This window comes from Mustelus asterias, chromosome 5 (genome assembly GCF_964213995.1).
Source record: "Mustelus asterias chromosome 5, sMusAst1.hap1.1, whole genome shotgun sequence".
In the NCBI taxonomy this organism is placed as follows: domain Eukaryota; kingdom Metazoa; phylum Chordata; class Chondrichthyes; order Carcharhiniformes; family Triakidae; genus Mustelus; species Mustelus asterias.
In genome coordinates this window covers 2,738,892-2,762,142 of record NC_135805.1, presented here as the reverse complement: position 1 = coordinate 2,762,142, position 23,251 = coordinate 2,738,892, and the positions used below count along the sequence as shown (strand labels likewise).

The 23,251-nt window shown below is 46.4% G+C and overlaps 1 protein-coding gene across 1 annotated transcript in view; it reads left to right on the top strand.

Moving 5' to 3' along the window:
• LOC144493937 (dynein axonemal heavy chain 6-like) overlaps positions 1-23,251 on the top strand; it is an 814,395-nt gene that overhangs the window by 5,783 nt on the left and 785,361 nt on the right. Inside the window, exons 3-8 of the mRNA XM_078213513.1 lie at positions 539-651; positions 8,434-8,496; positions 8,748-9,038; positions 12,565-12,703; positions 14,726-14,857; positions 17,412-17,668. Of these exons, the coding sequence (XP_078069639.1) occupies positions 539-651; positions 8,434-8,496; positions 8,748-9,038; positions 12,565-12,703; positions 14,726-14,857; positions 17,412-17,668 (995 nt within the window). The remainder of the gene's footprint in view (positions 1-538; positions 652-8,433; positions 8,497-8,747; positions 9,039-12,564; positions 12,704-14,725; positions 14,858-17,411; positions 17,669-23,251) is intronic.

Sequence of the window (23,251 nt, the reverse complement as noted above, 5' to 3'; positions counted from 1 at the left end):
GCTTCCTCTTGAGCTACCAAGAGCTCTTTTTTGCAATCTTACTCGTGTTCATTTTGTCAACAGTACAATGCCCTGATCTCTCCTCAAGTGTTGCACTTGAACTCCAAATTCTGAGTGCTACGTGCTTTTCTTCCCACCTTCATCCTCACTGTGCTGAAAAGATTCAATTCTCCATTCTTTCCACAGACTCAAAACCTGGGATCTCCTTATTACCCCAAGACTTACTTTTCTCCCGCAGTCTGCAGCTTTTAAAACACATTGGGTTCTGCTGCCTCACTGAGACTTTTCAATTTGAATAATAACATAATTTGGTTGCATATTTTGAGGAGGTGTTTGCTGTGTTGAACCTAGATGCGCTTCAGTGTTTAATAAGCAGTGCTATTTTTGCAAAGGTTCAGTCACTGATAGTTCTGAACACTATAGTTCTAGCCCTGTGTCCTTTCCATTTACGTTATGTTAACCTGTTCACGTTTTTCTCCTTAAGTTACCATTTATTTCTGACACTAGAATTGATGTGTCTAAATGTTTTCCTTTTCAGATTACCTCTCTGTATGAAAATGGTGGAATAGAAACCATCTCTGTAAGGGAATGGTTAGCCGAACGGTCTCATTTCTACAGGGTCTACCAGCTGCCTGTCTTTGTAAATTTCAGGTTGGATGGCAGTGATTTCTTCTAAAATTGTTTATTTACTGAAACAAAGATTATTTGCAGGATGTTATGAGGTTTATTGTGTGTCCCACCCTGTGCTCTCCCCACCCCTCTGCCCAACCAACACACTCTTTCAACCAAATATTCACTTGCCTTCATTTTCAGCAATTTGAGGCACAGAAAAAGGTCATTCATTGGAATGATTCAAACCTCCACTGCCTGGATAGTAAACTAAGTAAGAGTTTCTATCCACTGCCTGGATAGTAAACTAGCAGATTGATTAAACTCTCGTTATAGAGCCAAATAATAAGTCTCACAACACCAAGCACCTCCACCTCAGAGCCAAATGATGTTTATTCTATTGCTGCCGATGAATAGAAATTAGACATGTTGTCTTCAGGGTATCATAGAATCGTAGGTTGGGTAATTGGCATTGCCCATTTGGAGATGTTGAGAATTACCTTTGTGTTTTCTCGGCTGGCCCTTGCTAGAGCAATCCTAAAGCTAATTCCAACACCTTGCTTTCATCTCATTTTGCCACAGCTTCTAATATTCATTCACTTTTCCATTAATAGACCCAATGATCACTATCTGTGGCAAAGTATTCTGTGTCTCAACAGCTCTCTGGTTAAAGAAATTTCTCCTAACGTCATTTCTCAATTTCAAAATGATGACCTTTCCTGCCAGAGGCAATGGCTGCACATCCTTCTCCTACATCCTGTTTTCCAGGACTATCGGTAGAAACCAATCCAACCATTTCTTTCATATCTCTGCTGTACTTTCATCCTCCAAAATAAGATTTCATCGACTAAGAAAAACGGATTAGAATTTCCATTTTTATATCTGAAGGAGATTATGTTCTATTGTTCTTCTTGTGGGTTCCACTCTGAATCCAGCATGAAATATAGGCTGGCAGTCTCAGTGCCGGTACTGTGAGAGCGCTGAACAGTTGGAGGGGCAGTAATGAGAAAGTGCTGCTCCGTCATGGGGGGCAATATTGAGAGGGTTCTGCAATGCAGGAAGGGCACTAATGAGTGAGAGTTAATCTGTCAGAGGAGCAGGAATGTGAAAGGGGCAACACTGAAAGAGTGCCCTTGTTACAGGACCAGTACTGAGACAGTGTTACTCTGTGAAACGCCATCTTTCAGATGAGTCATTGGTGGGGATCCTCTGACCTCACCACTCCATTACTAGATGGCGCTAGTCCTGGAGAAAAGCGTGCAGGCCTAAAAATCCATTTCGCACCTGGCGCCAAACAAAGGCGGACTGATCCATCTGGCTTCAAAACTGGTACGACCGGTGCTGCCCATTCTGCAATTGGACTGCTTTGATGATCCCTTCATGCTCCACCTCCAGATTTCATTTTCAACTTTCTCCCATAAGGCAAATGGTATTAGGCGGGCTTTGCAAAATTGTGGAATTGCTTCCTGGTCAACATGTAAGGTCACCTTGGCTCCTTTGATAGTTCCTCGGCCTTCCTGGAAAATTTCAGATATTTAGACAGGACTTCACTAAGGCGGCCATTCTCTGGCTGAAAAATGTTGATCCACTCTAGGTGCATCTCTCACAACCAATTTCACCCCATTAGGCTTGGGCCTGAGCCTGCCACAGCAATCATTGGATTCAATTACCTTTCATAGGAGATAGGGACAGAGGCTGTACCCACAATTCACATATGTTCCCCTGTGTCGGTTCTCAGTCTTGCTGAGGTCTTGGTTAAAGTTGAAGGTTGGAGTTCAGAGTGAATTCTGTGGAACACTGATTCTCCGACCACCGAAATGGATGGACCGGTATCATAAGAACATAAGAACATAAGAAATAGGAGCAGGAGTAGGCCATCTAGCCCCTCGAGCCTGCCCCGCCATTCAATAAGATCATGGCTGATCTGACGTGGATCAGTACCACTTACCCGCCTGATCCCCATAACCCTTAATTCCCTGACCGCTCAGGAATCCATCCATCCGCGCTTTAAACATATTCAGCGAGGTAGCCTCCACCACCTCAGTGGGCAGAGAATTCCAGAGATTCACCACCCTCTGGGAGAAGAAGTTCCTCCTCAACTCTGTCTTAAACCGACCCCCCTTTATTTTGAGGCTGTGTCCTCTAGTTTTAACTTCCTTACTAAGTGGAAAGAATCTCTCCGCCTCCACCCTATCCAGCCCCCGCATTATCTTATAAGTCTCCATAAGATCCCCCCTCATCCTTCTAAACTCCAACGAGTACAAACCGAATCTCCTCAGCCTCTCCTCATAATCCAAACCCCTCATCTCCGGTATCAACCTGGTGAACCTTCTCTGCACTCCCTCCAATGCCAATATATCCTTCCTCATATAAGGGGACCAATACTGCACACAGTATTCCAGCTGCGGCCTCACCAATGCCCTGTACAGGTGCATCAAGACATCCCTGCTTTTATATTCTATCCCCCTCGCGATATAGGCCAACATCCCATTTGCCTTCTTGATCACCTGTTGTACCTGCAGACTGGGCTTTTGCGTCTCATGCACAAGGACCCCCAGGTCCCTTTGCACGGTAGCATGTTTTAATTTGTTTCCATTGAGATAGTAATCCCATTTGTTATTATTTCCTCCAAAGTGTATAACCTCGCATTTCTCAACGTTATACTCCATTTGCCATATCCTCGCCCACTCACTCAGCCTGTCCAAATCTCTCTGCAGATCTTCTCCGTCCTCCACACGATTCACTTTTCCACTTATCTTTGTGTCGTCTGCAAACTTCGTTACCCTACACTCCGTCCCCTCCTCCAGATCATCTATATAAATGGTAAACAGTTGCGGCCCGAGTACCGATCCCTGCGGCACGCCACTAGTTACCTTCCTCCAACCAGAAAAACACCCATTTATTCCGACTCTTTGCTTCCTGTCGGATAGCCAGTCCCCAATCCACTTTAACACACTACCCCCAACTCCGTGTGCCCTAATCTTCTTCAGCAGCCTTTTATGGGGCACCTTATCAAACGCCTTTTGGAAATCCAAAAACACCGCATCCACCGGTTCTCCTCCATCAACCGCCCTCGTCACATCTTCATAAAAATCCAACATGTTCGTCAAGCACGACTTTCCCCTCATGAATCGAACTCTGTTTGTACCGGATGTCCATTTAACCGTACGTTTATCTTGATTGGGTCTGATTTGGACATTGCTATGCAATTTAATTCTAAATCAGATGTAGTGGGGCCTTCCAGGGTATGAAGTTTCCTGGATACCAGACGAGGGGTTGTTTTTCTAAATCTAGATCTTGTAGGGCCCCTTTGTTGTTTTAACTCTACATACCAGCAACAATTACAATGCACTACCGGGCAGGATTCTGAAGGGACTTGTAACTGTTTTGGTGTTAGGATCAGACCCCAAACTCCAAGATATGTTATGCAGCCTCGACCCCAACTTTTACATTTGACTTTGACATTAGAGAGAGCATAAGGTGTTTCACTCCAGGTATGATCTATTGGTCCATGAGGAAACTTTTATCAAACCAAACTTTATTTAAGAACACAGTTAGAATATAACAAAAAGAATTAGCATAACTTTTACCAGTTAAAATACTTAAACATGACAAAGTATAATTCTTAACAGCTAACTATCTCTATTGTTCCAATTTAAAGAAGTACCCAATAGACGTACACCCTTCTCCAGTATTAGCACAAAACAAGTAGGCTCATGTGGTGCTGGATTTTCAGCCTTTTAACACTGCTGGACAGAGATCCTGACAGCAGTTTCCAGAGAAGGATATATCCTCAAAACAGCAAAACTTCAGGGATGTAAACCTGACAGCTCCCAGTCTTCAGACCTTCAGAGACAGAAAGGGATACAAGTCACCAGGGCCAGATGGATTGTTTCTGAGGCTGCTGAAGAAGGTCAGGGAGGAGATAGCAGATGCTCTGAGGATGATTTTCCGATTGTCACTAAATATAGGGGAGGTACCGGAGGACTGGAAAAATGCAAACGTAGTTCCATTGTTTAAAAAGGGATTGAAGGAAATGCCAAACAATTATAGACCAGTTAGTCTTACGTTGGTGGTGGGTAGATTAGTAGAATCAATCCTGAGAGATAGGATTAACTGTGGATGGACTTGTTAGGGATGGTCAGCATGGATTGGTTAAAGGAAGGTCTTGCCTCACAAATTTGATTGAATTCTTTGAGGAAGTGACAAGAAGTGTTGATGAAGGTAGTGCAGCGAATGTGGTGGACATGGATTTTAGCAAGGACTTTGACAAGGTCCCACATTGCAGATTGGTCAGAAAAGTAAAAACCCATTGGATCCTGGGTAATGTGGCAAACTGGCTTCGTAACAGGAAACGAAGGGTAATGATCTATGGATGCCCTTGCGAATGGCAGGTTGTTTCCAGTGGTGTTCCATAGGGCTTGGTGCTGAGACCGTTGCTGTCTGTGTTATATATTAATGATTTGGACGTGAACATGGAGGGCACGATTGGGAAATTTGCAGATGACTCAATGATTGGCCGAGTAGTGGATAGTAGAGAGGATAGCTATAATCTACAAAATGATATCGATGGGTTGGTGGACGAGGCAGGAAAGTGGCAGATGGATTTTAACACAGAGAAGAGCGAGGTCTTGCATTTAGGGAGGTCAAACAGTTATAGTACACAGTAAATAATTTAGTTTGATTTATTATTGTCACATGTATTAGTATACAGTGAATAGTTTTGTTCCTTGTGCGCTATACAGACAAGCATGCCGTTCATGGAGTACATAGGGGGGGAGGAAAGGAGAGGATGCAGAAAGTAGTGTTACAGTCATAGCTAGAGTGTACAGAAAGATCAGCTTCATATATGGTAGGTAAATTCAAAAGTCTGATGGCAGCAGGGGAGAAACTTTTCTTGAGTCGGTTGGTACGTGATCTCAGACTTTTGTATATTTTTCCCGCCGGAAGAAGGTGGAAGTGAGTATGTCTGGGGTGTGTGGGGTCCTTGATAATGCTGGCTACTTTTCCAAGGCAGCGGGAGGTGTAGACAGATTCAATGGCTGGCAGGCTAGTTTGCGTGGTGGATTGTACTACACTCACAACAGTTTGTAGTTTTTTGCGGTCTTGGTCAGAGCAGGAGCCATACCAAGCTGTGATACATCTGGATAGGATGCTTTCTATGGTGCATCTGTAAAAATTGGTGAGAGTCGCAGTGGACGTGCTGAATTTCTTTAGTCTCCTGAGGGAGTAGAGGCATTGGTGGGCTTTCTTAACTATCGCATCAGCATAGAGGGACCAGGACAGGTTGTTGGTGACCTGGACACTGAGAAACGTGAACCTCTCGACCAATTTTAATTTATCCCTGTTGATGTAGACAGGGGCATGTTCTCCTTTACACTTCCTGAAGTCGATGACATTCTCCTCGTTTTGTTGACATTGAGGGAGAGATTATTGTTGCCGCACCAGTTCACCAGATTCTCTATCTCATTCCTGTACTCTGTCTCGTCATTGTTTGAGATCTGACCCACTACGGTGGTGTCATCAGCAAACTTGAAAATCAAATTGGAGGGGAGTTTGGCCTCACAGTCATAGGTGTTATAAGGAGTATAGTAGGGGGCTGAGAACACAGCCTTGTGGCTGTGCTGAGGATGATTGTGGAGGAGGTGTTGCTGTCTATCCTTACTGATTGTGATATGAGAGTTAGGAAGTTCAGGATCCAGTCGCAGAGGGAGGAGCCGAGGCCCAGGCCACGGAGTTTGGAGATGAGTTTTGTTGAGATAATGGTGTTGAAGGCTGAGCTGTAGTCAATAAATAGGAGTCTGATATAGGTGTCTTTGTTATTCAGGTGCTCCAGGGTTGAGTGTAGGGCCAGGGAGATGGTGTCTGTGATCTGTTGTAGCGGTAGGTGAACTGTAGTAGATCCAGGCAATCTGGGAGGCTGGAATTGATTCGTGTCGTGACAAACATTTTGAAGCACTTCATAATGATGGATGTCGGATCCACTGGACGATAGTCATTAAGAATCGCTGCTTGGCTTTCCTTTGGTGCAGGGATGATGGTCATTTTCTTGAAGCAGGTAGGGACCTCAGATTGGTGTAAGGAGAGGTTAAAGACATCTGGGAATATACTAATAGGGGTAGCTGAAATGAGAGATCTTGACATACAAGTACACAGGTCCCTAAAGGCAGCAGTTCAAATAGACAAGGTTGTAAGAAAGGCATACAGAATAAAAACAGAGAATGCTGGAAAATCTCAGTAGGTCTGACAGCATACGTGGAGAGAGAATATGGAGTGCTCTCCATCATTGGGTGAGGCGTAGAAGATAAAAGTAAGAATATGCACTGGAATTCTACCACTCCGCCAGCCATGGGAATCGAAGCGGGCGAGGGGAAGACAATGGGAAGATCCGTTGACCTCGGGTGGGATTTTCCGGTCTCAGGATGAGCAAGGCCATTAAATCACACCCATAATGTTGGAATTATATTGGTAAGGCCACAACTGGAGTATTGTGCAGTTCTGTAACCACATTACAGGAAAGATGTAATTGCTCTGGAGAGAGTGCAGAGGAGGTTTACAAGAAAGGGCGGCACAATCGGGGCGGCACAGTGGCACAGTCGAAGCGGCACGGTGGCACAGTCGAGGCGGCACGGTGGCACAGTGGTTAGCACTGCTGCCTCACAGAGCCAGGGAGCCGGGTTCGATTCCCAGCTTAGGTCACTGTCTGTGTGGAGTTTGCATGTTCTCCCTGTGTCATAGAATCAAAGAATCCCTGCAGTGCAGAAGGAGGCCATTCGGCCCATCGAGTCTGCACCAAAAATAATCCCACCCAGACCCTATCCCCATAACCCCATGCAATTACTCTAGCTAGTCCCCCTGACACTAACGGGAAATTTAGCATGGCCAATTCACCTAACCCATACATCTTTGGACTGTGGGAGGAAACCGGAGCACCCGGAGGAAACCCACGCAGACATGGGGAGAACATGCAAACTCCACTCAGACAGTGACCCAAGCCAGGACTCGAACCCAGGTCCCTGGCGCTGTGAGGCAGCAGTGCTAACCACTGTGCTGCCCCTTGGGAATACACTAATAGTGGTAGCTGAAACCTATCCTGTCTGCGTGGACTTCCTCCGGGTGCTCCAGTTTCCTCCCACAGTCCAAAAATGTGCAGATTAGGTTGATTGGCCATGCTAAATTGCTCCTTAGTGTTAGGGCAATATCAGGAGGATTAGCTGGGCAAATATGTGGGGTTATAGGGATAGGGCCTGGGTAGGATTGTTGTCGGTGCAGGCTTGATGGGCCGAATGGCCTCCTTCTGCACTGTAGGGATTCTAAGAATGTTGCCAGGGCTAGAAAAGTGTAGCTATGAGGAGAGTGGGGATAGGTTGGGGTTATTTTCCTTGGAACAAAGAAGGCTGAGGGGTGACTTGATAGAGGTGCCCAAAATGATGAGGAGAGAGAGAGAGTGGATACAGGATAAAATTGTTGCCCTTGGTGGAGAATTCTAGAACAAGAGAACATAGATTCAAGATAAGTGTAAAGGGGACATGAGGAAGAACGTTTTTGCACTGAGGATAGTGGAGGCAGAGACCCTAAACTCTTTTAAAAGCACCTGGATCTGCACCTTAAATACTGTAACCTACAGGGCTATGGGCCGGCTGAAGAATGGTGGGTTAGGAAGGATGTCCCTGGGCTGGCATGGACAAGATGGGCTGCATTACCTCCTTCTCTGCTATACGTTTTCTATGGTTCTGTGGGTCAATGTTTCTGATTTATAAGGTAGGCTTTTCCTTTACAATATTTTTGCCTTTACTAATATACCGTTTGTATTTTTTTTTCCAGAAGGTGGAAGGCTTTCAATGTTTGGAAACTCAATGTCCGCAACTCAAAAATAAGCAACAGCAGGTAGGTAAGAATACAAATAGTTGGAGTGACTTCAAGTAAATCTGTTGCACTTCGAAAAGACGCATGATGACTTTTCACATGGAAGTAGTACATACGGAAAATTTGTAATTTCTTAAAAAAGTCTCTGGAATCTGTAATTGTTTTTTTAAGACTGTGTGAAAAGGATATTCAAGAGTTTGCATCAGTTGTAAAGCGATCAGTTGTAATATTCTTGGACCTGGTGAATCTTGATCTCAAGGTGTTACCAATAGGAAGAAAGTTAAGAGAAAATACATATTGCTGAAAAGGAGAGATCCAGACACAAAGGAGAGCTACGAACACAGAGGAGAGCTGCAGACACAGAGGAGAGCTGCAGACACAGAGGAGAGCTGCAGACACAGAGGAGAGCTGCAGACACAGAGGAGAGCTGCAGACACAGAGGAGAGCTGCAGACACAGAGGAGAGCTGCAGACACAGAGGAGAGCTGCAGACACAGAGGAGAGCTGCAGACACAGAGGAGAGCTGCAGACACAAAGGATAGTGACCAACAGAGGAACTGCAGAGTGAAGGTGTATGGATGCAGGCACTAAAAGGAAACAGAGACAGAAAGATGAACACAGAATTCTTGTGAGAAGAAGCAAATAACTCTCAGGAAGAAGTCAGCTTTTCTGTTTGGTAGGAAAGACAGTTCTTGAAGGTGGCTAAGAACATAAGAACATAAGAAATAGGAACAGGAGTAGGCCATCTAGCCCCTTGAGCCTTCCCCGCCATTCAATAAGATCATGGCTGATCTGAAGCGAATCAGTTCCACTTACCCGCCAGCTCCCCATAACCCTTAATTCCCTTACCGATCAGGAATCTATCTACCCGTGATTTAAACGTATTCAACGAGGTAGCCTCTACCACTTCAATGGGCAGAGAATTCCAGAGATTCACTACCCTTCTGAACCGGCCCCTACTTATTTTGAGGCTGTGCCCTCTAGTTCTGGTTTCCTTTCTAAGTGGAAGGAATCTCTCCACCTCTACCCTATCCAGCCCCTTCATTATCTTATATGTCTCTATAAGATCACCCCTCAGCCTTCTAAACTCCAACAAGTACAGACCCAATCTGTTCAATCTCTCCTCTCATCTCCGGTATCAACCTGCTGAACCTTCTCTGCACTCCCTCCAAGGCCAATATATCCTTTCGCAAATAAGGAGACCAAAACTGCACACAGTATTCCAGCTGCAGCCTCACCAGTGCCTTGTATAGTTGCAGCAAGACCTCCCTGCTTTATACTCCATCCCTCTCGCGATAAAGGCCAACATTCCATTCGCCTTCTTGATCACCTGCTGCACCTGCAGACTGAGTTTTTACGTCTCATGCACAAGGACCCCCAGGTCCCTCTGCACAGTAGCATGATGTAATTTTTCTCCATTTAAATAATATTCCAATTTACTATTATTTCTTCCAAAGTGGATAACCTCACATCTGCCAGATCCTCGCCCACTCGCTCAGCCTATCCAAATCTCTCTGCAGACTTTCCGCGTCCTCCACGCAATTCGCTTTCTCTCTCACCTTCATGCACCTTTCTCATCTTCGTGTCATCCACAAACTTTGTTACCCTACACTCAGTCCCCTCCTCCAGATCATCTATGTAAATGGTAAACAATTGAGGCCCCAGCACCGATCCCTGCGGCACGCCACTGGTCACCAACTGCCAACCAGAAAAGCACCCATTTATTCCAACTCTCTGCTTCCTGTTAGATAGCCAATCCCCAATCCACGCCAACACCTTACCCCCAACTCTGTACCTTTATCTTATGCAGCAACCTTTTGTGAGGCACCTTATCGAATGCCTTCTGGAAATCTAAAAACACCACATCCACCGGTTCCCCTCTGTCAACCGCACTAGTGACATCTTCATAAAAATCCAGTAAATTCGTCAAACACGACTTTCCCTTCATGAATCCATGCTGCGTCTGCTTGATCGAACCATTCTTATCCAGGTGCTCTGCTATTTCCTCTTTAATGATGGATTCCAGCATCTTCCCAACTACGGACGTTAAGCTAACCGGCCTGTAGTTACCCGCCTTTTGTCTACTTCCTTTTTTAAACAGCGGCGTAACAGTAGCTGTTTTCCAATCAGCCGGCACTACCCCAGATTCCAGCGAATTTTGATAAATTACTACTAACGCATCTGCTATTACCTCAGCCATTTCTTTCAGTACCCTGGGATGCAGGGTAGAAAGTCTAAAAGCTGAAAAGGTCTAAAGAAGGTCTGAAAGCAGTGTGAGTAACTCGGTGACACTAAAGAGTTGGGTGTTCTCCCAGAAATGGCGCTCCTCACCTGATGAAGGAGCAGCGCTCTGAAAACTCGGGATTCCAAATGAACCTGTTGGACTTTAACCTGATGTTGTGAGACTTCTTACTAGGTTTAGGGTGAGAGGGGAAAGATTTAAAAGGGACCTGAGGAGCAACCTTTTCACAGAATGGTGCGTGTATGGAATGAGCTGCCAGAGGAGGTGGTAGAGGTGGGTACAACTGCAATATTTAAAAGATTTTCAACAGGTACATGGATAGGAAACGTCTGGAGGGATATGGACCAAACGCATGCAATTCTAAATGGGACTAGTTCAGTTTAGAAAATCTGGTGTGCATGGACGAGTTGGGCCGAATGGCCTGTTTCCATGCTGTATGTCTCAAATGTGAAAGCTGGTATCAGACAGGATTCCTGACCTATCCTATATGAAAAGATAACAGCATATTGTGGAAGTGTGTAATCATCTCCTGCCATGTTAGTGTGGTGAATGATAAGAATGTTAGTGGTTTAGTAAGGCATATCGGCTATTTAAACTGAAATTCCCTTATATTTTGAGTATGATTTGTCTGTTAATTCATCTGTCACTTGTGTCGGTTTTGATTTGTGTGAATGTAAAAGCTACAAAAAGTGGAATCTTGTTGGCAATCTCTTCACTAAGGCTGGCGGGACACTACTGACAGAAGGAGCAGGAGGTGGGGTGAATCCTCAAACAGCCCAACCCCAACTCCATGTCTGAGCTCAGTGACAGCATCTGAGGAGAAATTGCCGTATCAGGGACCCAAAAGCCATTCAGAGCCTGAAGAAAGAAATCTGGAATTGGTCAGATGCCAGCAGACCTATGGAAACATGGCAAGAACACAAACTGAGCTCACTCACCCTGTTCAACAAGACCTGTACTGCAGAGAATGTTCCGGATGACTGGAGGAAAAGCTGTTAAAGTAAGGGAACTTCAGTGACTGCAACAACTGCTGGAGCATAACTGTGCTATCGATGCCTGGCAAGGTCTTCAGCTAATTCCTGACAAGGTATTGTGAAGAATAAGTCGAGGTCTGGCCTGATGGACCATGCTGCAAGTAGATCTTTATGCTCAGGAACCTCACACAGCAGAATCTAGAGCAGCAGAAGCCCCGTGTTGTGAATTTTTCAAGAGGGTATTCAATAGCATCCATTGGCAGTCACTCTGATACATCGCAAGGTAGTACGGCATCCCAGACTATTATAGTAACATCTTCAAAGCCTCATAACGTGACTCCAGCAGCTGTGCCAAGAGCAGCATGGATACCACAGACTCCTCAGAATCTAAACACAGGAGGATGGAAAAGCTTCATACTCTCCCCATTTCTTTTCCTCTTGGCTATTGATGAGGAAGGCAATGGTGGGTGCAGACTTTGGCATCCTGTGGCAACACCACAGGTTGATGGACCTGGATTTTGCAGACAACAACACCCTGCTGGCAGAAGAACCATGCTTGTGCTCAAAGACAGGACCACCAGTTCTGAGAGCAGCGCCGTCAAGGTCGGTCTACAAATCACACATTAAAGATGTGATATAGATTTAAGATGTTGTTGATGAGGAGACAGGTAGGATTATAGGGAGGAAATACCAGAGGATGGACAAAAGACCACAGAAATACAGTGAGAGTCAGACCATAGAGGGATTGCAACATAAGAGTGAACATTTATAATTTTAAGAAGAGTTCCCCTTACGGGGGAGATAAAGCATCTATTTTGCCATAGTCCTGGCCTCTGACAAGTCTTCTCTCATGGATTCTATTTTTCCTTGCTAGGATGATTTTGGAAAAGCAGCTGTTTTTTGCCGATGAGATCTTTCAGCGCTGTTTGTATCACATCCGTGCTTTATGTGAAGATACCAGCTCCAGCAATGGGGGTCTGGGAACGGGAGACAATGCCATTGTCTTTGTCAAGGTACCTCTGCTAATCTTACATTGATTTTCCCTCTGAGGGCTCAAGACACACAGCCAGACACTTGCAGCATTGAGGGAGCACTGCAGTGGCAAAAATTCTTATGACATTGACTGCATTTCAAAAGTGTTGCCCCTCCTTTCCCAAAGGAAAGCCCAAACCTTCTGAATTAAAGGAATCTCATCCTTTTAATGGTAAGTGGTGACCCGCACAGACCATTACATAAGCTGTATGGACCAAAACCACTACCTAGAGGTCACAAAGCAATTAGTGAGCAAGCGATTCAGTGACACGGCACCCAAACTGCAGCTGCACCAAGGCCCCATTCCTAGATTAGTGCAACTGTAAGATTCCAGGCAGAATATGAAGGATATAAACCAAAACTGTAAAATAGGTTAGAATCAAGGTTTTGTCAGGATCTCTCCCCATTGCTGCCACACTAAGCTTCTCTGAGGGTGGGGGGAGGCATGGACCAATCTTCTCATGTGCGCACCCCCTCCTCCTCATGTCAAGGGAACGTGTGTCAAAACTTCCCTGGGAATTACATCCCCAAGGTACAATTCACAGGCCTCGGCCAGATGCTTGTCACTGAAAGCAGATGTGAGAGTTGCTGAGGCCGCAGGAAAGGACAAGAGACTATAGCAGCCACAGGCAACAGGTTCCTGAGGGGATTTATCAACATGCAGAATGGTTCCAATGGAGCTTGTTAGAGACAAATCAGAAACTCCACAGTGGGTTGTAAAGTTAGACTGTACCCCAACGATTTTTGATTTTTGGAATGTGCTGAAACGCACTGCCAGAGGAGATGGATGGGTCCATGAATAGGGAGGGAACAGAGGGATATGGACCGAGTAAGGGCAGTAGGCTTTGTTTAATTTAGTTAGAGCATCATGATCGGCACAGGTTTGGTGGGCTGAAGGGCCTGTTCCTGTGCTGTATTTGTCTTTATTCTTCATTCTTTGTTCTTGGTGGGAAGGACTCCTGCAGGATTTTATGGAGCCTCGCACCTGCAAAGCTGCTGGCGGGCATCATGACATTCTGCCAATAGATTCATGACAGCTGGAAGGATGCCATCTGTGAAAGAGCGATCCAATTAGACCCATTATCCTGCTCTTTCCCACAGCCCTACAAATTCCCCTTCACGGATTTAACCAATTCCCTGTTAAAAGTTATGTTCGATCTGATTCCGCCACTCGTGTAATCATCAATACATTCAGCTGACAACAACTCACTGGATGATGGCTATTTACTGGCACACAGTGTGAACTGAAATTGGTCTCAGGTCACTCTGCTCCCACGGACTATTTCAGCAAATCATAGTGAAGAGACAATGAACAATTATGGAAATGTTTATAATCAAGGCAATTGTCATAGGTTTAACATTCAGTGTATGATCAGAATAACTGGCGTGGCGATTTCCTCCATTCACAAACCCCCAACAGCAGCACTAAGAGCAGGTGGGTGGTACACATGCCATTGTTCCCCTCCCCTCCTCATATCCCACTGCTCCCTGCACAGTCCATGTGAAGCTGGACTTCCCAACTCGATGGGTGGAATTTTCCATTCATGAGACCCAGTGCAGTGATGGGCAGTTTGAGCGACCCTCAGCCTGCTGAGGAATGGCCAAAACTCTTGGCCAATTGTGCACTTGGAAGCTGATTAACTGTGCTCTCACGACCTGGCGAGTCACGAGCTGCTTCGTCCAAACACCATCAGCTGGTGGGGTCAAAGGTTTCAGCGCCATAGTTAATGGGGATGTGCATGGTGAAGGTGGAGGGGAGGCGTGGTAGATCAACTCAGCAGTTTGAGCTGAACAGAGGGCTGAAGGCAGCAAATTGGGAATTGAAGAGCACAGTTCCATGTGAATTCGGCAAGAATGTTTCAATGAACCGATACAGGTGGAAGTATGGTGAGATGACAATGGTGAGATTGAACTTAACTGGCTTCTCTCCTGGCTGCACCAATACCCTAAGTTTGCTCCAGGTGCTTCCACATCAATGTTAATTTTAATTTTTTCACTTTCAGTTGGACAGAATGAATTCCTATTCAGGTGAACAGTTTGCTGAAGTCCAGTCCGAACAGCGTAAACATGCACTGAAGCAGATTTGTGATCTCAGATACAAAATAATTCAGTCTGTCAAAGAGTCCTGTCGAGAGGTAATTTCACAGCTGCTAATCACCTTGTAGCCCTGGTTTCAACTTGAAAACTGCAAGTGGCCAAAAGACCCTTTGGGGAATTTGTGTATAATGTCAGAGACAGCTGTTTGACAGTAAATAGCTCCAGAGCCCAGGAAGGAACTTGCAATTAATAGTGACTTTGGCAGCTTTCTCATAGTTAGTTAGCCTCAATAAAGAACAGTGGAAAAGGCCACCTATCCCCTACAGCCTCTTCCACCATCAATCAGATCATGCTGAGCTGTATTTGCCTCACATTGCCCACATCGCTTACCCAACAAAAGGTTTGAATGCAAAATCAGAGACCATCAATAAATACAAGAGGGAATTTAGGATTTTCCGACTGCACCGCTGTAGTGAATGGAGATTTGGCTTTGTTAATTTTTCCATTCTCATTGGCAATCGTGACGGTGTAAATAGCTGGAGAATTCCAGCCTTGTTTACCCAGAAAGTGTGCAAGTCACGACTGCATGAAATAATTGAGATAAATAGCAATAGTATTCAGATAGTGTGTGAGGAAGAAAGGAAAACCAGTATATACTGATAGAGTCACAGAGGTTTACAGCATGGAAACAGGCCCTTCGGCCCAACTTGTCCATGCCACCCTTTTTAAAAAAAAAACCCTAAACTAATCCCAATTGCCCGCGTTTGCCCCATATCCCTCTATACCCATCGTACCCATGTAACTATCTAAATGCTTTTTAAAAGATAAAATTGTACCCGCCTCTACTACTACCTCTGGCAGCTTGTTCCAGACACTCACCACCCTCTGTATGAAAAAATTGCCCCTCTGGACACTTCTGTATCTCTCCCCTCTCACCTTAAACCTATGCCCTCTACGTTTAGACTCCCCTACCTTTGGGAAAAGATATTGACCATCTAGCTGGTCTATGCCCCTCATTATTTTATAGACCTCTATAAGGTCACCCCTCAGCCTCCTACGCTCCAGAGAAAAAAGTTCCTGTCTATCCAGCCTCTCACTTCAGATCAGCCGTGATCTTATTGAATGACGCGGCAGGCTCGAGTGGCTAGATGGCCTACTCCTGCTCCTATTTCTTATGTTCTTATGTTCTCCTTATAACTCAATCCATCAAGTCCCGGTAGCATCCTCGTAAATCTTTTCTGCACTCTTTCTAGTTTAATAATATCCTTTCTATAATAGGGTGACCAGAATTGCACACAGTATTCCAAGTGTGGCCTGACCAATGTCTTGTACAACTTCAACAAGACGTCCCAACTCCTGTATTCAATGTTCTAATCAATGAAACCAAGCATGCCGAATGCCTTCTTCACCACTCCACTTTCAAGGAGCTATGAACCTGTACCCCGAGATCTCTTTGTTCTGTAACTCTCCCCAACGCCCTACCATTAACTGAGTAAGTCCTGCCCTGGTTCAATCTACCAAAATGCATCACGTCGCATTTGTCTAAATTTAACTCCATCTGCCATTCGTCAGCCCACTGGCCCAATTAATCAAGATCCTGTTGCAATTGGAGATAACTTTCTTCACTGTCCACTATGTCACCAATCCTGGTATCATCTGCAAACTTACTAACCATGCCTCCTATATTCTCATCCAAATCATTAATATAAATGACAAATAACAGTGGGCCCAGCACTGATCCCTGAGGCACACCGCTGGTCACAGGCCTCCAGTTTGAAAATAACTGATAGAGTGAGATGAAGAGAGGTAGGAGGGAGGAAGGCAGTTTGGAGAATTAACACTGGCAAATGGCCTGTTTCTGTGCTCTGAAACTATCTCTCTATTGAAAATTTCCATTTCAAAAAGGATCCAAGAACGGCAAATGCTAAAAACCAGGAGAGAAACCTCACATGGCCAACAGTATTTGAGAGGAGAAAAGAGAGGTAACTCTCATCAAAACCAAGCTCCGAAGAAGCTCCCCCACTGATTCTGTACCGATCCCATGCTGTACCAGCCCAGGGAGTGTTTGATGGGGGACAGTGTAGAGGGAGCTTTACTCTGTATCTAACCCTGTGTGGTACCTGTCCTGGGAGTGTTTGATGGGGACAGTGTAGAGGGAGCTTTACTCTGTATCTAACCCCGTGCTGTCCCTGTCCTGGGAGTGTTTGATGGCCGGTCTAGAGACAAACAAGCACTAACCATATCAATGATGGACAATTCTTTAAAAATTGTCAATGAAATTGCAAACACAACTAAGTAGAAACCCGGTGAAGCAGTGATAATGGGCTCAGTGAAAAATAAGGAATCCAGGCAAAAGTAAATAAGGGGATAATTGAAACTGCAAAACCAGGTGGCTGTTATTTTCCTAAGCTCCATCAAATGTCTCATCAGTTAAAGCAGGAGGTGGCGGCTGTTTTTCACTCAAGTGAGAATTGCTTAAGTTATTTTCCATTTTAAAAGCACTCTGGTCATTTAGCTCACTTCAGGTTCTTACACTCGCGATCCCTGTCTTCGTTTCTTCAGTTTTGAATGCATAAGAACACTTTTCTCGAAAATGATGGAAAGAAACTTTTTCTATATTTTTGTACCATTTCTTGCAAACTAACACTGCAGAAAGCCAAGGTGGAAGGATTTGAGAAAGTATTCACAACAGAACCTGACAAGTCAAATGAGAGGCCAGCATTTACAGAGATTGTGGAGTCAAGGCCACTTCTTGATCGGTTCATCAAGTTCCTGAAAGTAGTGGACTACCTCTTCCAGGAGCTGATCTGTCGCCTGGTTAAAACTGTGGTCCGACTATTACTGGACACCTTCACTGCTTCATTCATGGTGACCTCGACAGATGAGAGAAGGAATGAGGAACTTCTGAGGTGAGGAATGAGACCTTGGTCCAGACCTTCAGGTCCAGACCACAGTCCTTGCTAGTAGAACACAGGGAGTGGGGTAATGGCTTTGTACACAAAGGAAGAAAGTGACTCCCACAAGAATTTGAACTGGAGTTTGAAATATTCAATATTTTTAGAATCATAGAGTCATAGAATCCTACAGTGCAGAAGGAGGCCATTCAGCCCATCGAACCTGCACTGACCACAATCCCACCCAAACCCTATACCCATAACCCCATGCATTTACCCTAGCTAGTCCCGCTGACACTAAGGGGCAATTTAGCATGGTCAATCCACCTGACCTGCACATCTTTGGACTGTGGGAGGAAACTGGAGCACCCGGTGGAAACCCATGCAGACACGGGGAGAACGTGCAAACTCCACACAGACAGTGACCCAAGCCGGTAATCGAACCTGGGTCCCTGGCGCTGTGAAGCAGCAGCGCTAACCACTGTGCCACCGTTTATTAACGTCAAGTAAGCTAACCTAGTCAAGTGAGCTAACCAGTTGTTTATTAATGATTGCAGGAGCTGGTTAGCTCACTTGACTAGGTGACTAGTATATAGTGCATATTGAGGTCACTGAGTCATAGAGTCACTGGTGCTGGTCCAATCCCTGTACTGGCTGTGCTCGTTCGTGGAGATCTGCCTTCTTGTCTTACCCTATGCCTGATGTGGAGTGATGGAACTGAACTGTGATAGATTGATTTTTTAAAACAGTTACGTTTTTGGAGATACATTTTTAACCAAAATAGATAGATTCAAGTATTTTTAATTGGTGAAAAGCTAGAAATATCGGGGGATCAAATATATTAGGATCCATATACCGAGATCAATAAAATGTAATAACAAGTCCAAAGGTCTGATGGCAAGAAAGCTTTTATAACTAGAGGAAGGAATATGAGTGGAGGAAATGTGGTAAGCCCGAAACACTACATTACTGTTTCCCTCCCTCCCTCCTCCTCTGACCAAAAAAAAAGGCCACTGTGAAAAGGTAAAAATGAAGGTAAGAGTTTTATAAATTTTCTTAAATAATTTAATTGGTGCTCGAAATGTCGGTCAGTGGGGTACAGTGCTGCACTTGTGAGATGCGGGAGATCCGTGACGCTTCCAGCATCTCGGACGACTATATTTGCAGGAAGTGCACCCGATTGCAACTCTTTACAGACTGCATGGATAGGTTGGAGCAGCAGTAGGATGCACTTAGGAGCATGAAGGAGGCGGAAAGCGTCATAGTTAGGAGCTTTAGAGACGTGGTCACACCCAAGATGCAGACAGATAGATGGGTGACCGCCAGAAGGGGCAGGCAGTCAGTGCAGGAATCCCCTGTGGTCATCCCCCTCTCTAACAAGTGTACCGTTTTGGATACTGCTGGGGGAGATGGGCTATCAGCGGGTACCAGCAGCAGCAGCCAGAGCAGTGGCACCACGGCTGGCTCTGTTGTTAAGCAGGGAGGGACAAAGAGGACTAGAGCAATAGTTATAGGGGACTCTATAGTTAGGGGTGCAGATAGGTGCTTCTGTGGATGTGAAAGAGACTCCAGGATGGTATGTTGCCTCCCTGGTGCCAGGGTCCAGGATGTCTTTGAACGGGCAGAAAGCATTCTGAAAGGGGAGGGTGAACAGCCAGAGGTCGTGGTACATATTGGTACTAACAACATAGGCAGGAAGAGTGATGAGGTCCTGCAGCATCAGTTTAGGGAGTTAGGTAGAAAGTTAAAAAGCTGGACTTCTAGGTTTGTAATCTCAGGATTACTCCCTGTGCCACGTGCCAGTGAGGCTAGGAATAGGCAGATAGTGCAGCTCAACACGTGGCTAAACAGCTGGTGTAGGAGGGAGGGTTTCAGATATATGGACCATTGGAGCCTCTTCCGGGGCAGATGGGACCTGTACAAGAAGGACGGGTTGCATCTAAACTGGAGGGGCACAAATATTCTGGCCGGGAGATTTGCTAGTGTCACACGGGAGGATTTAAACTAGTTGGGCCGGCGGGGGGGCGGGGGGGGGGGGCAGGCAGGGGGGGGGGTGGGGGGGGGGCGGGGGGGGGGCTGTGGGGGGAGGGGGGTTGGGGGGGGGGGGGGGCCGGGGGGGGGGGGGCAGGGGGGGGGGGGGGAGGGCAGGGGGGGGGGAGGGCAGGGGGGGGGGGCTGTGGGGGGTGGGGGGGGGCTGTGGGGGGTGGGGGGGGGGCGGGGGGGGAGGGTGGGGCTGGGGGTGGTGGGTGGGGGGTGGGGGGGGGCGGGGGGGGAGGGTGGGGCTGGGGGTGGTGGGGGGGGGGTGGGTGGGGAGGGTGGGGCTGGGGGTGGTGGGGGGGGGGGGTGCTGGGGGTGGTGGGGGGGGTGGGCTGGGGGTGGTGGGGGGGGTGGGAACCAAAGCAAAGGTGAATTAGCTGAAGGGGAACCAGAGAGTCGGGCCAGTAAGACTCAGAGAAACAGCAGGCAGGGTATGGTTGCAAATCAGAGAGGGTCTGGTGCACTGAAGTGCATTTGTTTCAATGTGAGAAGTGTTACAGGTAAGGCAGATGAACTTAGAGCTTGGATTAGTATGAGGAACTACGATGTTGTTGCCATTACAGAGACTTGGTTAAGGGAAGGACAGGATTGGCAGCTTTTCATCCCAGGATACAGATGTTTCAAGCGGGATAGAGGGGGATGTAAAAAGGATGGGGGGGTTGCACTACTGGTTAAGGAGAATATCACAGCTGTACTGCGGGAGGACACCCCGGAGGGCTCATGCAGCGAGGCAATATGGGTAGAGCTCAGGAATAGGAAGGGTGTAGTCACAATGTAGGGGGTTTACTATATGCTGCCCAACAGCCAGCAGGAAATAGAGGAACAGATATGTAGGCAGATTTTGGCAAGGTGTTGAAGTAATAGGGGTTGTTGTGGTGGGAGATTTTAACTTCCCCTATATTGACTGGGACTCACTTAGTGCTTGGGGTGTGGATGGGGCAAAGTTTGTAAAGAGCATCCAGGAGGGCTTCTTGAAACAGTATGTAGATAGTCCAACTAGGGAAGGGGCCGTACTGGACCTGGTATTGGGGAATGAGCCCGGCCAGGTGGTCGATGTTTCAGTAGGGGAGCAGTTTGGGAACAGTGACCACAATTCAGAAAGCTTTAAGGTACTGATGGATAAAGATAAGTGTAGTCCTCAAGTTAAGGTGCTAAATTGGGGGAAGGCTAATTACAACAATATTAGGCAGGAACTGAAGAATGTAGATTGGGGGCAGATGTTTGAAGGCAAATCAACATCTGGCATGTGGGAGGCTTTCAAGTGTAAGTTGATAGGAATTCAGGACCGGCACATTCCTGTAAGGATGAAGGATAAGTATGGCAAGTTTTGGGAACCTTGGATAACGAGAGTTATTGTGAGCTGAGTCAAAGAGAAAAAGCAAGCATTTGTCAAAGCTAGGAGGCTGGGAACACACGAAGCAAGTGTGGAATACAAGGAAAGTAGAAAGAAACTTAAGTAAGGAGTTACGATGGCTAAAAGGGGTCATGAAAAAGCATTGGCCAGCAGGATTAAGGAAAATCCCAAGGCTTTTTACACATATATAAAGAGCAAGAGGGTAGCCAGGGAGAGGGTTGGCCCACTCAAGGACAAGGGAGGGAATCTATGCGTGGAGCCAGAGGAAATGGGCGAGGTATTAAATGAGTACTTTGCGTCAGTATTCACCAAAGAGAAGGACTTGGTGGATGATGAGTCTGGGAAAGGATGTAGTTTGAGTTATGTTGTGATCAAAAAGGAGGAGGTATTGGGGTTCTTGAGAAACATTAAGGTAGACAAGTCCCCAGGGCCTGATGGGGTATACCCCAGAATACTGAGAGAGGCAAGAGAGGAAATTGCTGGGGCCTTGAGAGAAATCTTTGTATCCTCACTGGCTACAGGGGAGGTCCCAGAGGATTGGAGAATAGCCAGTGTTGTTCCTTTGTTTAAGAAGGGTAGCAAGAATAATCCAGGTAATTACAGGGCGGTGAGCCTTACATCAATGGTAGGGAAATTATTGGAGAGGATTCTTCGAGACAGGATTTATTCCCACTTGGAAATAAGTGGAATTATTAGTGAGAGGCAACATGGTTTTGTGAAGGGGAGGGCGTGTCTCACTAACTTGATCGAGCTTTTTGAGGAAGTGACGAAGATGATTGATGAGGGTAGGGCAGTGGATGTTGTCTACATGGACTTCAGTAAGGCCTTTGACAAGGTCCCTCATGGCAGACTGGTGCAGAAGGTGAAGTTGCATGGTATCTGAGGTGAGCTGGCAAGGTGGATACAAAACTGGCTCGGTCAAAGAAGACAGAGGGTAGTAGTGGAAGAGTGCGTTTCTGAATGGAGGGCTGTGACAAGTGGCGTTCCTCAGGGATCAGTGCTGGGACCTTTGCTGTTTGTAATATATATATAAATTATCTGGAGGAAAATGTAACTGGTTTGATGAGCAAGTTTGCGGATGACACAAAGATTGGTGAATTTGTCGATTGCGATGAGGACCATCAGAGGGTACAGATCGGTTGGAGGCTTGGGCGGAGAGATGGCAGTTGGAGTTTAATCCAGACAAATGTGAGGTAATTGATGCGCGATTGATTCACACGGGAGGCGAGAACGTACCCGGGAATAAAGGCTTTTATTCACTACAAATAGGAGCACACTACTTAACAATATTATCCCCGACTAAAGACTACTAGGAAGTAGCAGTGACCTTTATACTCCTGTAAGAAGGTGGAGTCCTGGGCGGAGCCGAACGGAGTGTACCACATAAACAGTGATAACAGGTGGAACACCCAACAACCCTAACCCCAACAGTAACAAGAGTAACATATATACAAGTACCCATAGTGGTAACCATCTATGGTTCACCACATTCACCCCTCCTTTAAAAAACAAAGACGGGTGGGGTAAAAAAACAATAAGAACTGTCCACATGTTCACAAGTTCAGCCGAACCGGAGGTCCGCACCATCTCTGCGACCTCCGCAGTACCGGCTCCAGTGCCGGTTTTGGTGACCGTGGCGACGACCCTCTCTCCGAGGTGATGTCCACAGACTCCTCCAGTTCTTCTCCCGACCACCGACCTCGAGATGGCGACAATCCCCTGGACTCAGGCAAGCTGCACACGGGAGTAAGAGGATCAAGTTGAGGTCCCGATGCAGCCCGCGCCGTGTCAGGAGGGGAGAGAATGGGCAAAGGAATCCTAACCAGGGGTGCGGGAGTGACGGGGGTTTCCAGGTCCCCTGCAGGCGCCAAATCTCTGATAGAGACCGTGTCCTCTCGCCCGTCAGGATATGCCACATAGGCATATTGAGGGTTGGCGTGGAGGAGATGGACCTGTTCAACCAAAGGGTCAGACTTGCTGGCCCTGACATGCCGCCGCAGGAAAACAGGTCCTGAATACATCAATCAAGACGGCAGTGAGGTCCCAGAGGAAGACTTCTTAGGGAAGACAAACATCCGCTCATGTGGGGTAGCGTTGGTTGCCGTACACAGGAGGGACCGGATCGAATGGAGCACATCAGGAAGTACCTCTTGCCAACGGGTGACTGGAAGACCCCTAGACCGTAGCGCTAGCAAAACAGCCTTCCA